This window comes from Limulus polyphemus, unplaced genomic scaffold (genome assembly GCF_000517525.1).
Source record: "Limulus polyphemus unplaced genomic scaffold, Limulus_polyphemus-2.1.2 Scaffold521, whole genome shotgun sequence".
Lineage (NCBI taxonomy): Eukaryota > Metazoa > Arthropoda > Merostomata > Xiphosura > Limulidae > Limulus > Limulus polyphemus.
In genome coordinates this window covers 275087-289283 of record NW_013666131.1, presented here as the reverse complement: position 1 = coordinate 289283, position 14197 = coordinate 275087, and the positions used below count along the sequence as shown (strand labels likewise).

The window sequence follows — 14197 nt, the reverse complement described above, 5'->3', positions numbered from 1 at the left end:
TTTATATAGTGCTCTGTGAACACAAATTAGTTAGCATAAATCAGTTAAATGACAAAAAATTAGGTGTCTATTTACTTGTTACCACTCAGTGTATACTATCCTGCACAAAAGTCATGGAACACACCTCTAATTGCAGTAAAATGCATGTGATGATGAAATACACAAATAGTTTGGTCTATAAGGGTGATCAGCAGTTCACTCAGAAGTCATTTCGAACTTGTTCGCTGAACGACAAATACTCGGAAAGAGCTAACATGTATCAGAGGGGAAGGATAGTTGATCTCAACAATTAAACATTCTCTTCAGTAATGGAGCTTATTAATGCTTTAACCCTATTGCCCCAGGAATCCTTTATTGCCCATGACACAAGGTTTTAGTGTCTTACATTCAAAATTTTATTATACTACTTTTTGTTTATGTTATACCAATTAGAATAGCATAAAATCTTAGTTAATAATCCATATTTTAATGGTATAAAAGTTATAAGTTCTTAGTTCTAAAAGGGAATATAAAAAAAATCCTGAATTTCCACTAGCGTGATCCATGTGACCTTTTGTCTTAGCACGTCATCATTCCTATTTTATCCATCACCCCTCAAAAATGTATGAAATTAAATGTAAATTACTCTCTATAAAATCATTATTGCTCAGACAAACCATAATTTTTATAGTCTTCAATTTGGTTTCGTTACAGAGCTACCGAATAGAAAATCAGACCCCTTCTGCCACACCCTCCTGTCACATCCTCTCTTTCACAATTTATTGATAATTCTGTTTTACATTTCATTATGTATTATCTATAACCAATAGAAAGTCAAGGTTTTCATCTATCAAATGATGTATTGTATAACGTTGTGTTCTGAAATGATAACCGTCAGTTTCACTCACAGTGCAAGCTTTGTTCCCATGAGAAAGTTAAGGACTAGCTTGGATGAATTTGTAATGGTTCTTGTCACATAGTTAAAAAGACCAGAAAATTTTGAGAGGTAAGTGAATTTGTCTATATTCTTTGGTGCATTATGTAATTAAATAAAAATTGTTAAATGCATTACTATAAAAAAATCAGGCTTAACTCTCCTCAACAATCAAGGGCAAGAAAAAAAAGAAGATCAGGTAAGTACAAATAAAGAATAAATATGAAAAACAAGAAATAAAATTATTATAAAAGTAACTAAAATTAAAGGTAAGGATCTTTTTAAGTTACTTAAGACTAGATTAGGTAAAATAAGTAATAATAATAATATTATCAAAATGGTTCACGAGGCACGCACGCAAGCCGCTCGTGAGTGATGTAATTCGATAGTGTAACGTGAGCTGCACATTTCCCGACTGATTTACAACTTATAATGATGGGGATAGCAGTTAGACACGGTTCAAAGGGCAATAAAACAATAAAATTTAATTATAAATAGATGTATAATGTTACGAACTTTGAGCTACTTAGGACAAACAAATGTGGTTTCAGGTTACAATTTGGAGTCATTCTAGAAATAAAAGAAGGTTAATTTAAGTTTATTTTGATTTTTTTTTTGGTGGTTACAAGGTCTGTCGAATTGACCGATACTGTTTTGAGATAGGGTAGAGAAAATAACATATAAACTATAAGGATTTTGCAAAAAAAAAAAACGTTTGAAATGCATTTAGGAGGTTTTAGGGATTACACAAAGGAAATTTGAGATTTTTGAGATGCCAAAAAGTATTTTTAATTTTAACACGAAAATTACTTTGCATACAGACTTTTCAAAACAAATACTCAATATTTGATGATGAGGAACCCACTTTGAGACTAATAATGCTTAGAGACGGGTAATGAAGAAAAAGTTTAACATAACAGCAAATGTACAACATTTCAACAAGGTTTTCTCATCATCAAATACAAGTAGTTTACACTGACACAGATATATATATATATATACAGTATTGAACAAAGAGGTCACGTGGCGGATACTGTTGCAAAACTTAGAAGAGGTATCTTGGCACCCTGGGGTGTTGGTTTAGAGTAGGGTTGTTTTGTTCAATTAAGATGGATTCCTTGATATTTTGTTTGTTTATGATACTATGGTTTTTTGAGTTCAATGGTGAAAAACATGGGACGGCTTTTTTATTGTGTTTTGTCAATCTGGTTTAAACATTTTCTCCCTGTTTCTCCGATGTAGAATTCTGGGCAGTTATTGCATGTTATTTTGTAAATGACATTGGTATTGTGTGATTCTAAATAATTTTTTTTAGTAATGATTTTAATTTAGGGTCGGGTTTTTGTGAGAATTTGACGTTGACAGGAATATTGTGTTTAATAGCTAGTTTTGTCCAAGTGTGGATAATTCTTGAGCTGGTTTCAGGAACAAAAGGTAAACTGCAGTTGGGTTTGTTAGTATCAATTTTATTTGTGAGTTGAGTTTTGCTGTGGGGAATGTTGGAAAGTTTTTCAAAAATAGCTGGTGGGAATTTATTAGTGTGAATAGAGGAATGCTTTATGTGGTTAATTTATTCATTTATGTAGTATGTTGAACAGTCTTGTGGCTGTGTTTATGAGATTTTTAAGTGTATTGATTTTTTTGTATGGTGTCATGAGTGGTATTCCAGGGGATGTAGAGGCCAGTGTGTGTGTTCTTGCGGTGAATTTTGGTTTTAAACTGTGTGTCTGATCTAATAATTTTGAGGTTAAGAAAATATAACTGTTTATTGTTTACGTGTTATATGGTAATTTTGTTGTTGGGATGAATGGAATTTATGTGTTTAAAGAAAGTTAGTGTGTGTTCTGTAGAAGTGAAACCAGCAAAAGTGTCACCGACATATCTGTACCAGTATAGTGGGGGATGAAACGCAGAATGTATGGCTTGTGTTTCGATCTGGGTCATAAATATATTGGCAAGAATGAGCGAAACAGGATTGCCCATACTTAAACCATCTATTTGAAGAAAATGTTCATTGTTGAAAATGAAGTTGGTTTTAGTCGTAAATTCTAAGAGAGAAGCAAAAAATGTGCTGGGGATGTGCATTAACTTGTTGGGGTCATTAATGCAGAGGTTGAGTGCAATGAAGCTTGCAATCCTGTTTCGTAAACACATGGTAAAGGCAGGGGAAGAAAGAACTCTACGGTACCAAGAAAATCGAAAGGTATGGGATAAGGCTGCCAGATATCTTAAGAGCAATTAGACCAAAGATGCACTGTCAAAGAGCTAGGTTAGAAATTCCACCACACGAACCATAATACGCCAGTCAGTGGGAAACTCACCTAGTTGTAGACCAATAACAGAATACCTTCTACTTGCATGGGTACACTTACATGGAAGATGGACAGATGGAACCAGCTAACAAGGAATAACGTGGGAATCTGGATCTTCTCGCCAAGGACTAGACAAAAGCCAGGCATGAAGACCATGGAAACTGAGGCTGAGCTGGCCAATAAGGAGCAACCAGGAGGACCTGACAAGGGGTGGAGTGGATGAAAGAAATCACCCGATGAAGTAATCAGATTGGTGGTTACACATAAAGATACTTGTGTGACTAATTCTGGCTGAAGGAATCGACTGCCAGAGGCTGGCGATAATATGGCAAAGATCCCTGAAAACTACCACTCTGTGGGATATATCCGGTCAGGGCATGAAAGACGATCCACGACCAGATTGAGAGCACCCAGCACATAACATGCAATAAAATGAATGTGATGTGCTGGGCCCTAGATAAGAGATCCAACAATCGAAAACAGAGATCTCTGGACCATAAAATTGTCTGAATGAACCATCACCAGACAATGTCAGGCGAGAAGAAGGAAGTGATGCAACAGCTGATGTACAGTTAGGAGTTCAAGAACATTGATATCCAAAGCACTTTCATACACAGACCAATGGCCTGAAACCTTCTGGTGATTGACCCATGCCACCTCCCCCATCCCTGAAGGGATGCGTCCATGAAAAGATGTAGATCTGGATATGGGGAGGAAGCGGCACACCTACCAACATATGAGCTTTGTCCAACTACCAATGATTGTGTTACAGAAAAAAAGGAAAGGAAATTGGGGTGGAAAGAGGATCCTGAACAAAATTCCATTAATCGTGAAGTGCCCAGGGATCTCATATGGGCAAAACCGAGGGGGACCAGTGATATCATTGATGACCACATCCCCAAAGGCAATAGAAATAGAACCTCACGAACACTAAGTCATGAAACTAAAAGGGCATGGCAAACTAACAAGTCCTTAGAACGAAATTGGACAGGATAAGGCTGGGCCTGACTGATATGAGTGTCAAAGAAGACCCCCAAAAATATGAGATATTGATGAGGTCTGAGGAAGGACTTCTTGAGCAGCCACTAAAGGGGGGGTGCCGAGTATGACTGGCTGACTCCAGTTCAGAATGAGCCAGAAGAAGCCAGTCATCTACGTAAGAGAGAAACTCAATCCCAGAGCATGGAGATTTCAAGCAAAAGCTCGGATTACCCAAAAGAAAACATAAGGGGCTGAAGCAAACCCGATTTGTTAGTGCACGAGATTGATAAACCACCCCAAAATGGACAAAGCAAAGATAAAGATGGGACCGAAGTGATAAACCTTGGCGAGATCCATTGTGGTCATTCATAAACCCAAAGAAAAAGCCTACTTCCAAGTAATAAAAGACTCCATGGTAAATTGGGTCAAATGAGCAAAGCTGTTGACGTGAGATAGATCTATGACTGGCCTCCAGTCCCTGTTTTTTGTGGGAACAACAAAAGTTGGGAATAAAAACCTATCGAAGAATGTAGGACAGGTTCGATGACTGCTGAGATAGCAATTCCCAAACCACTTCTGATAGACACTGACTGGTCATAGGATTCCCAGGAGGGAAAGAAACACAGAAGGTGGAGAAAGGAAGGGGATCAGGAATCCTTCTGAAAAAAACCTGAAGAACTCGTTGATTCTTAAAGAAATAACCCCAGCAATAAGAAATCGGCAAGCTGAGCTCCCATCGGAACAGACCGCACTGGGTAGTCACTGGTACTTGTGTGACATGAGGTATGTCCTCAAAAAACAAAAACAACGAGAAGAGTTACCCCAAGGAGAAGGGACAGGTAAGGGTTGGGAAGTGGAAGGATGGGAAATGATAATTGGAGGCATATGGGGCTCTGATTGAAACAAATGTACAACAATATTGCAACAATCCCGAAGCAATGAACCTGAGCAAAATTTGCATCACGATCTAAAAGATTCCAACAACAGAGAAATCACACACACTAAGCCAGAACTGAAGATGACAAACGAGCTAGTGTGGAGGAAAGAAGGGAGAGGATATTCCCAGAAACCTCTCAGGATTTCTGTGGAAAGCCTCAAACTGACAGGTGATTTGGGAGCTACCCCCCTAAACAGGCAATACTAAACCTAACAATTGTTGGTCCAAAAAGGGTCAGTAAGCACAATGGTCGGAAAGTGCGAACTGATCTAAAGCCTGCTGGGGGTGAGGCATGTTAAACCCATTGCTTAATTGTGAGGTACATTAATCAGCATGAACCCAAATATCAGAGGAAGGAAAACAAAAAGGGTAGGAAGATTGGTCATGTAGTAAGGAATGCCTTGGGTCACAAATAATAGGAGAAAGGGATAAAATGCCACATACCTGAGAAACAAATCCAAAAAGACCAAGTTAGACCTAACGATTGAAGAACAGGAAGGTACAGTAAAATCAGGAGGTGGAAATGGACGGTCCAAATCCCTGTCAGTTCTGAATGGATTTTGCCTGCTGATGAGGAACTGGGGTGAGGCCTGAGAACAAAGGTTAGCCTATGCAACGTTCAATCTGACGGTGGATAAATGCGGAAAATTCACTGTCAGGTTGCCTGCATCTGAGGCCTAAGAAATAACGCAAGAACTTTGGAATTCAATGTGAATAAGAGTTCACCAAATTCGAGTGGTGAAAAAGAATAATGCAATGGGAATTAATGATAAAATTTGTTATATTGAAGAAACGGTCATAATGAAAATTAAATAAATTAAAGAAAACCACCTCGTGAGGAAACTTAAGCTGATAGTTAATCTTATAACAAACAAAAAAGCTCGTCTGAACACAAAAGCTGCCAAACGAGAAGTGATAGTTTGGTAGAGGAGTGTAGAGGGAGTCACATGTGTCACGTAAGCATGTCATGCTCCTATTGGTGAGGAGATGATGCATGATGATTTGCATGAAGGAGATGTTGGAATCTTGTAATTCCAATAGGGGGGAATGGAAGACTTGTGGCATGCATAAAGAAAAAGTTCACATATAAAGGGCAGCACTGAACGAGAATAGCTTGTGAGAGGAGGTAAGTACCGTATCAGAAAAGGCTTCCATTGAAATTGTCATTTAACTCTCTTTATTTATTTAAGCATTAAAATATTTATATACAAGTACTGATTTCAAATGTAATAAAATGTAGAAATGGCATCTTTTAGTTTTTTTTTTTTCATGCGCTTGCATGCAGATGTATAAATACACACACATATATAAAAAGCACTTGTACACATGCAAATGTATGTGTTGTGTGTATGTATACTTTTCAATATTCTTTTTAACTATTACAGTGTGAATAAGCTTAGGAATATCACAATAGTATTTTTAGGAATTTACTAATTAACGAGAGAGAAAGATGTAGAGAAATTTTAAAGTGGATGAAATTACTTATTTACAAGCTGAGAATCATTATAAAATACTACATTAATAACTTTTAAACATCTAAAACAATGAATGCCAAACATATAGATTAAGTTACAATTAAAAATCACACAGTAAAAGAAGTCAGAAATAATCAATAATCTCCCTATAAGTCAAAACTGTACGATTAAGTTTCAACAAGAAATACAAACTAATGAAGGTAAACTTTCTTAAATTCATCAACATGTAGGTTAATTAACCAAATTTATAAGCAGTCACACGAGTCTTTCAATATGTTATCAAATTATCCTCATTATCAAGTCAAAATATGTTATTTGTACCATTTTCTTAAACTAATTATTTTAAAACTTATATTATTTGCATAAATATTAAGTTATAAATTCATAAAAACTACATACATACAATGACCTTCAAAACAAAATTTCTTGAGGCCTTGAAGTAAAACTTTTTACATCTTTTAATGAATGCTATTTTGTGAACATTTTATATATGATACAGAATTTTTCTTAAACTTCAATAATAATGTTATAAAGATATATAACTATTAACTTAAAACATAAGTTAGCTATAACGTCTTTCTTGAAATTCACACAACCTACTTTTTACTTGTTTAGTAATCCGTTTCTCAACATTCAGCCAGCACTGTAGGAAGAAAAAAATAATTATATAAATATATACCTAAACTGTAATGCTTCAGGGCAATTCCTGAAAAGCCTATATCAAAAAATAATAGCAAGTTAATTCTGAAGAAAAAATATAATATTTGTTCACACAGAGATTTTGTCTTAAACAACAGAGCAGATCATACATGAAATGTTGTGGTTATAAGCAATGTCAATAAGGATATAAAACATTTTCAAACATACATGTCCTGAAATCATATAGCTGAAAACAAAAGGGAAGGTGAATGACTTCATAAAACAGAAGTAGGTTGAAGATATTTAATAGCTGACAAAACAAATTGACATCAAACAGTGTTCACATGGGAACTACCTGGAATTGAGTTGCAAATGACATTTCAAGAAATTCACAGCAAAGAGTGCTATCATGTGAAATTTCAGGAATGTAAGATATTTTAAGCTGTTTTGTTCTAAGTTTATTAGGTAATATATATATATATATATATATATATATATATACTACGTAAAATCTAAAATAATGTTTTAAACCACTATTTCAGAACACCAAATTGATTGGAATATAATTTTTGACATTTTCACATGTCCTCTTCAGTCCAATGATTGATCAGAGAGAAACACATACAGGAGTTCCTAGTCCCTTCACAGCACGTAAGGTCAGAGAAGAGTTCAGCTTAAATTGAACTTCAATGATGTTTCAGGTTTGTCAACCTTTGAAGTAAATGGATCTTCCACAATTTTTCTTTCGATATAATTTCTATTTTCATATATATATAATACTTTGGCTAAATTTTAGTTGATTTTATGATTCCTCATGCATAAAAAAACAGCATTAATTGTCTGACCCCTTTCAACATCTTTTTTAAGTTCTGCATTCTTATTAAGCTCAACTAATCAAATACCAATGCATCCATCCAATAGTTTTGGACATTATCTAGACTATGAATACACTGATTGTAGTTGTTGTACCTGATGATACCAGCTTAACCTGGCAGAATCTTGTACCCATAAAAACTATAACCTATAAATTCTACAACAGATACATATTTGACCAAATTAACAACAAGGAATGTTAACATATGAAATTCCTTATGGTATAAATTACATAAAATTATTTAAGTAGAGTGACATCACATACAGCTAATATGTGGACCTCAAGAACTACATATGACATATGAACCTGTTGAAGGTGAATTCTAAAAAATTTGTGAACAAATTTACAACAAACAGTGCTAATATGCAAACTTCTTGGAGGTGAGCTTCCTGGAAACATGTTACAATCAGGGCTGTAAATAAATAAATGAACATGTGTACAGTGTGCATAAGAGAATTTCACTAACAGACTGGGGTTTTTCCTCAAAAACAAAATGTCAATTGCAATAAAAAGAAAATATATTTTGATTCTAATAAACCTCAAACCTTACTAAATAATGCGACATTCTGGAATTCGGGTTGATCATCTCTGTCAGGTTTTAATAGGGCTGAATTCTTTACAGTAGGTGTCTGACTTGTTGGCAATAAATTTCAACAATAAACGGACAGCACATAATTCGCTTATTTCAAAATAATATATTCAAACAAGTCAAACATATGAACAAAAAATAGTTACACTATTGGTTATCATTTTAGATAATTGTCTCTTTTTCATCAAAGTCCACAAAAATGGGTTCAATTACTTTAGAACTCCCTTTGACAAGATAAATTATTCTCCTCTACTCTGTTATCACAATACAATCAGTGATAAATTCACTTACTGTAGGTTACCACAGTTGTATCCAGAGCTTTACATAATTCTCTTTTACATCAAAAGTCCACATAAGCTGGTTCAGTTACTTTATAATCCAAATGGCAAAACAAATTATTCATCTTTATCTCTGATATTATAATACAAGCTGAGAAACTCACTTTAGAAATTGCCCATTATGGCTAATCTCACATGCAGTCTAACTTCCTTTTTTACTTTCACTAACTTTCTTACTTCCGCTATCTTGGTCACCTATATATATAGGGTGTCCCAGAAGTCTGAACCCATATGGAAAATAGACATTATATTCTCAAAGTTAAACAAACACATTTCTTATGTTAGTTATACATATTTCAGGAAAGAAAATACCCTGATAGCACAGTATACCAAGAATTGATGTGTGCATGGCTGTTAACTGCATACAATTTGAATAATACATAAATAAAGAATAAATTGGGTATTTTTCCCTATGGGTCCAGACTTCTGGGACACCCTGTATATATTGCCCGACTGAGGCATAGAACTTTCTACAAACTACAACACCTTATGATATAACAATATTCACTTAAAGCAACAAGATTTAGAAGGTTTGAGTAACATGAGGTCAATTCACAACAACTGAACTACAAAACAAATGATTCGTTAACAGTTATGTAAGCAAACCTGTGATAAATTAATGCTTCTAAAAATACTAAATTTAACACTCATGCTTTAAAACTATCTAAGTCATAACCATCTTATTAAATTTAAATCAAACAGTCACGTATATCTAAAAATAAGCCCTCTTCATGAAAAATATATCCAATATTTTTGTACAATACAAACAAAAACTGTTTTCAGTTCATACACAAAGTCTCCTCATATAGTCTGCACCAACATTTGCAGTCTCCTTGTTAGTCTCTCATCTGGTAGGCCTTGACCTTGCCAGGATCCCTGGTCATGGTCTTGATTTTGTGTTGCACAAGGTCATTCTTGTCTGCTCTATCTGTGAAGACATCTGCATACTAGCACAGTGACTCTTCTAGATCTTTCTTCTGCTTGCCAGTCAGTTCTTCATTCATGTTGATGTCTTTGTATGTCTAATCTGCACCCAGTGGTCTTAGGTCTAGCAGGTCTTCATCTTCTATGAGAATGTCACTGTCTTCAGGTTCTGCATCTATGACAACTACACCTGACATGTCCATCTGTGCCTCAGTAGCTGCACCTGTTAGGTCTTCTTCCCTCTTGAAATAGCTCTTCAACAGATTGGCATGGTAGACCTTTGTCTTCCCATCCACTTTCACTTTATAGTACATTCTGTTGATAACTTCCTGTACTTCAAAAGGTCCTTTCCAATGCAAGGTGAGTTTGTTGTCATCCGTGAGTAGCAGAACTAAGACCTTTTGTCCAACCTTGAAATGTCAATCCTTGACCTTCTTGACTTCCTTGTCATGGAAGTACTTCTGACTGCCTTTCGTGTGTTCAGCTTCTACAGCAGAACTGCTTAGATAGGTCCGGTACAGTACTTCTTTTTGGTCCTCTATTCTATAGGTCCCTTTCCATTTTGTATTATTCTTGACTTTCTCTCAGGCACTGTCCCAAAGTTTCTGCAATGAATGGTCTTTCTTTTCCATTTTCTTCAGTTCCTGTAGACTAACATTTGGGAGTCACTTTTTGATACTTGAAGGGGCTTGATGTCTTGCTTGCTTTTTCTTCTCTTCAGCTCTTGTAGTGACTGCAGTATATATTAGTAGTAGATCTGCCAGTCCTTCAACACTATTTTCACACTTGGCCATGTCAGTCCATCTTGTGAAGTGTCGTTATAGACTTACCACAAATTGAAATACAGTATTTCCAGTGTCAGGTTTGACTTCTCTGAATTTTCAGTGAAAACCTTCCTTGGTAAGTTCATAGTATTTCAGCAATGCCACTTTTAACTTTTTATATCCATGGAATCTCCTGCCATCATGCCTGCATACACTTGTAGGACTTTTTCTGTGAAAAGTGGGCCAAGACAGATTGCCTAGTTGCCTTTGTCACATTTCTAACTTTGGGTGAATCTTTCATACCTCTCCAAGAATGCATCCATATCATCTTTTAATTCATCAAAATTGGGCAGCTCAGGGTAGCTGGCCCTGTCCCCATTGTCATTTTAGGATATTTCATCTTTCTGTTGGGTGAGCTTAGCATTCTCAATTTGTGCTCTTATTATTTCTACTTCCAATCTCTCCTCTCTCTCCTTTTCTTCTTTCTCAATTTGTGCACTTATTCTCTCTTCTCTGTTGATGCTCTTCTCTCTCTAGTTGTTGTTTAATAAACTTTTGTAGATTGCTATCATTTAGCCCAAGTCACTCACCTCTCTCTCTCTGTCCATTTAATATGACATGGTTATATTGTGTGATTGTAATCTCTACACTATTTTTACCACCACTACAATTGTGCCTATATAGGCCTACTTCCACTGTCATTCACATCTTTTTTTTACCGCCATTTACCACTGTAGTATCCTGGCTGGCTCGCCAATGTCAGCTTTTTATAGGGCCGGAGCCTTTACAGTAGGTATCTATGACTTGTTGGCACTAAATTTCAACAATAAACAGATAGCACACAATTCATTTATTTTAAAATAATATATTCAAAACAAGTCAAACATACATATGTTTGACATACAAGACTGTTAAAAGTTAATAGTTTTAAAAGTGATAGTTATGACAAGTTTCATTACGTAACTCTGTATGAGTAGTAGGTTGTGAATGCAGTTTAATTGTTGAACTAGGCTTTCATAATACTGCTGATGTCATCGAAGCTTCTAAGTTTTTCTCACTGTGTGTAATATTTTTTCACTAGAGGGCTAGATATTTCGGTCACGTGTTATAAATACATGCAGATAAAGTTCTAGATACAACTGCGGTAACCCACAGCATAACATAAGTGAATCTATCGCAGATTGTGCTGTAAGAAACAGAGTAGAGAAAAATAATTTGTCTTTGTCAATTGAGTTCTAAAGTAACTGAACTAGTCTGTGTGGAGTGTTGACAAGAAAGAGAATTATTTAAAGCTTTGGATAAAACTTTGATAAACAATAGTGTAATGAATTTTTGTACATACGTTTGACTTGTTTTGAATATATTTTAAAACAAGTGGATTGTGTGCTGTCTGTCTATTGTTGACATTTATCGCCAACAAGTCACAAACATCTACTGTAAAGAATCCCTATAAAAACCTGACAATGTCCAAAAAAAAACAATTACACTTTTGGTTTTCACAGTTGTATCTAGCTTTAAATAATTTACTCTTTTTTATCAAGTTCCACAAAAACGAGTTCAATTACTTTAGAATACCCTTTGACAAGACAAATTATTGTACGCTACTCTGTTATCACAATACAATCAGTTGTATCCAGAGCTTTACATAATTCTCTTTTATGGCAAAAGTCCACACAGGTTGATTCAGTTACTTTAGAACCCAATTGACAAGATGAATTATTCTCTTCTATCTCTGTTATAACAATATAAGATGTGAAACTCACGTTAGAAATTGCCTATTATGGCTAAATTCACACACGGTCTAACTTCACTTGTACTTTCACTAACATACATACTTCCACTAACTTGGCCACTTTAGAAAATGGACATTATATTCTTAAAGATAAACAAACACATTTCTAATGTCAGTTGTACATATTTCAGGAAAGAAAATACCCTGATGGCACAGTATACCAAGAACTGATATGCTCATATATATATATATAACCCAATTGAGGCCTAGAACTTTCTAGAAACTATGAGACGTTATGATATAACAATACTTACTTAAAGCAACAGGAAAACTTAGAAGGTTCAAGTAATGTACGTCAATTGACTACAAATGATTCATAAACAGTTAGGTAAACAAACCTGGGACACATCATAGCTTCTAAAAATACTAAGTTTAACACTTGTGTTTTATAACTATCTATATCATAACTCTCTTATTAAATTTAATTGAAACAGTCATGTATATCTAACAATCTCTAAGTTTATACAAAAAACATTTATACCTTGAAAAAAAATGTTTCTTAAGCTTTATCTTGCTTTATTCTCCCATTTTTCCTTTTACTTTTTTTTCATATAGGGAAAAATGAACATTTATTTTAATTTATACTAGTTTAGTATATTTAAAAAATTATGTAAAATAAACACAACTTTAATAAATGTAGATATCTTTTCTGCTGGTAATATTCTACAGCAGATACATTATTTTAAACAGTACTCTTGACTAGGTATACAAACTTAAAGCTTCAGCACCTATATGCTCTGTTGTAATAAGCCAAAGGTCTCTTAATTAGCAATGTGAAGTATAATACTTAAACAAACTGAAAGTACACAGTGCATATCTGCAAAATTCCTGAAGGTGAGTTTAAACAAGTTGACAGCAAATACTGCTAACATGAGATCTTCTTTGACACAAGTTTCAAATGATGGATATTTAAACAAACTGGCAGAAAACAGTGTTAATGTGTGTACTTCTTAGAAGCAAATTTTGAAAGATAAGTCTCTGAACAGAAAGTGAACATTGGTACCTAAAACAGACAAGTTACAACATACATAAATACTTGAACACAAACACATGAGCCTCACAGAGGTAAGTTGCAATTGACACTTGAACAATTGTACCACAAATGGGCTGTACTATGTATTATTGACCCCTTTAGTCAATGTGTAAAATGTTTAAAATTTAGTGTATTTTTGTAGTCCTTTGTTTAAGTGCAGTGAGGCACTCAAGTTACTCAACTTTTTCTTTCACTAAATATATTCAGTGGGTGTGTTTATAACTATGTGGTTATCTGTGTTTCTACTACAGAAAAGATTATTTGCTATGTAGCTAGAAAAACAGTTGTTTTTCTTGACAATATATAGCTATGGGTTGCCATGCCCTTTGTAAGCTCCCCGTTAGTTCGCTCACTGTGGGGCCAGACATATACTTTGGCTTTTGATGTATTTAATCACCAAGATTTATTGGAAAACTTAAATCCATGTCTGTCCCAGAAGTTTCAGATTTTAGTAGTATTTTTCAATTTAAGTATTCAGCGGAAACCACATACATTCCTATCAACAATTTTTCTCTGTTCATATTTGTGATTTGTGTACTGGCCTTTTGTCTCAATCTTTGTGCAATATACTTGGTTGCAGATCAGAAAGAAAGAAATTTCATCATCTGATATCCTAGAACCTCTCG

At 34.8% G+C, this 14197-nt stretch overlaps 1 protein-coding gene across 5 annotated transcripts in view; it reads right to left on the bottom strand.

The window, feature by feature from the left end:
- Positions 1-14197, bottom strand: part of LOC106458840 (band 4.1-like protein 3) — a 198313-nt gene that overhangs the window by 124424 nt on the left and 59692 nt on the right. For all 5 annotated transcript variants that reach the window (XM_013918392.2, XM_022385187.1, XM_022385189.1 and 2 more), the window contains exon 4: positions 7219-7261. In XM_013918392.2, the coding sequence (XP_013773846.1) occupies positions 7219-7261 (43 nt within the window). The remainder of the gene's footprint in view (positions 1-7218; positions 7262-14197) is intronic.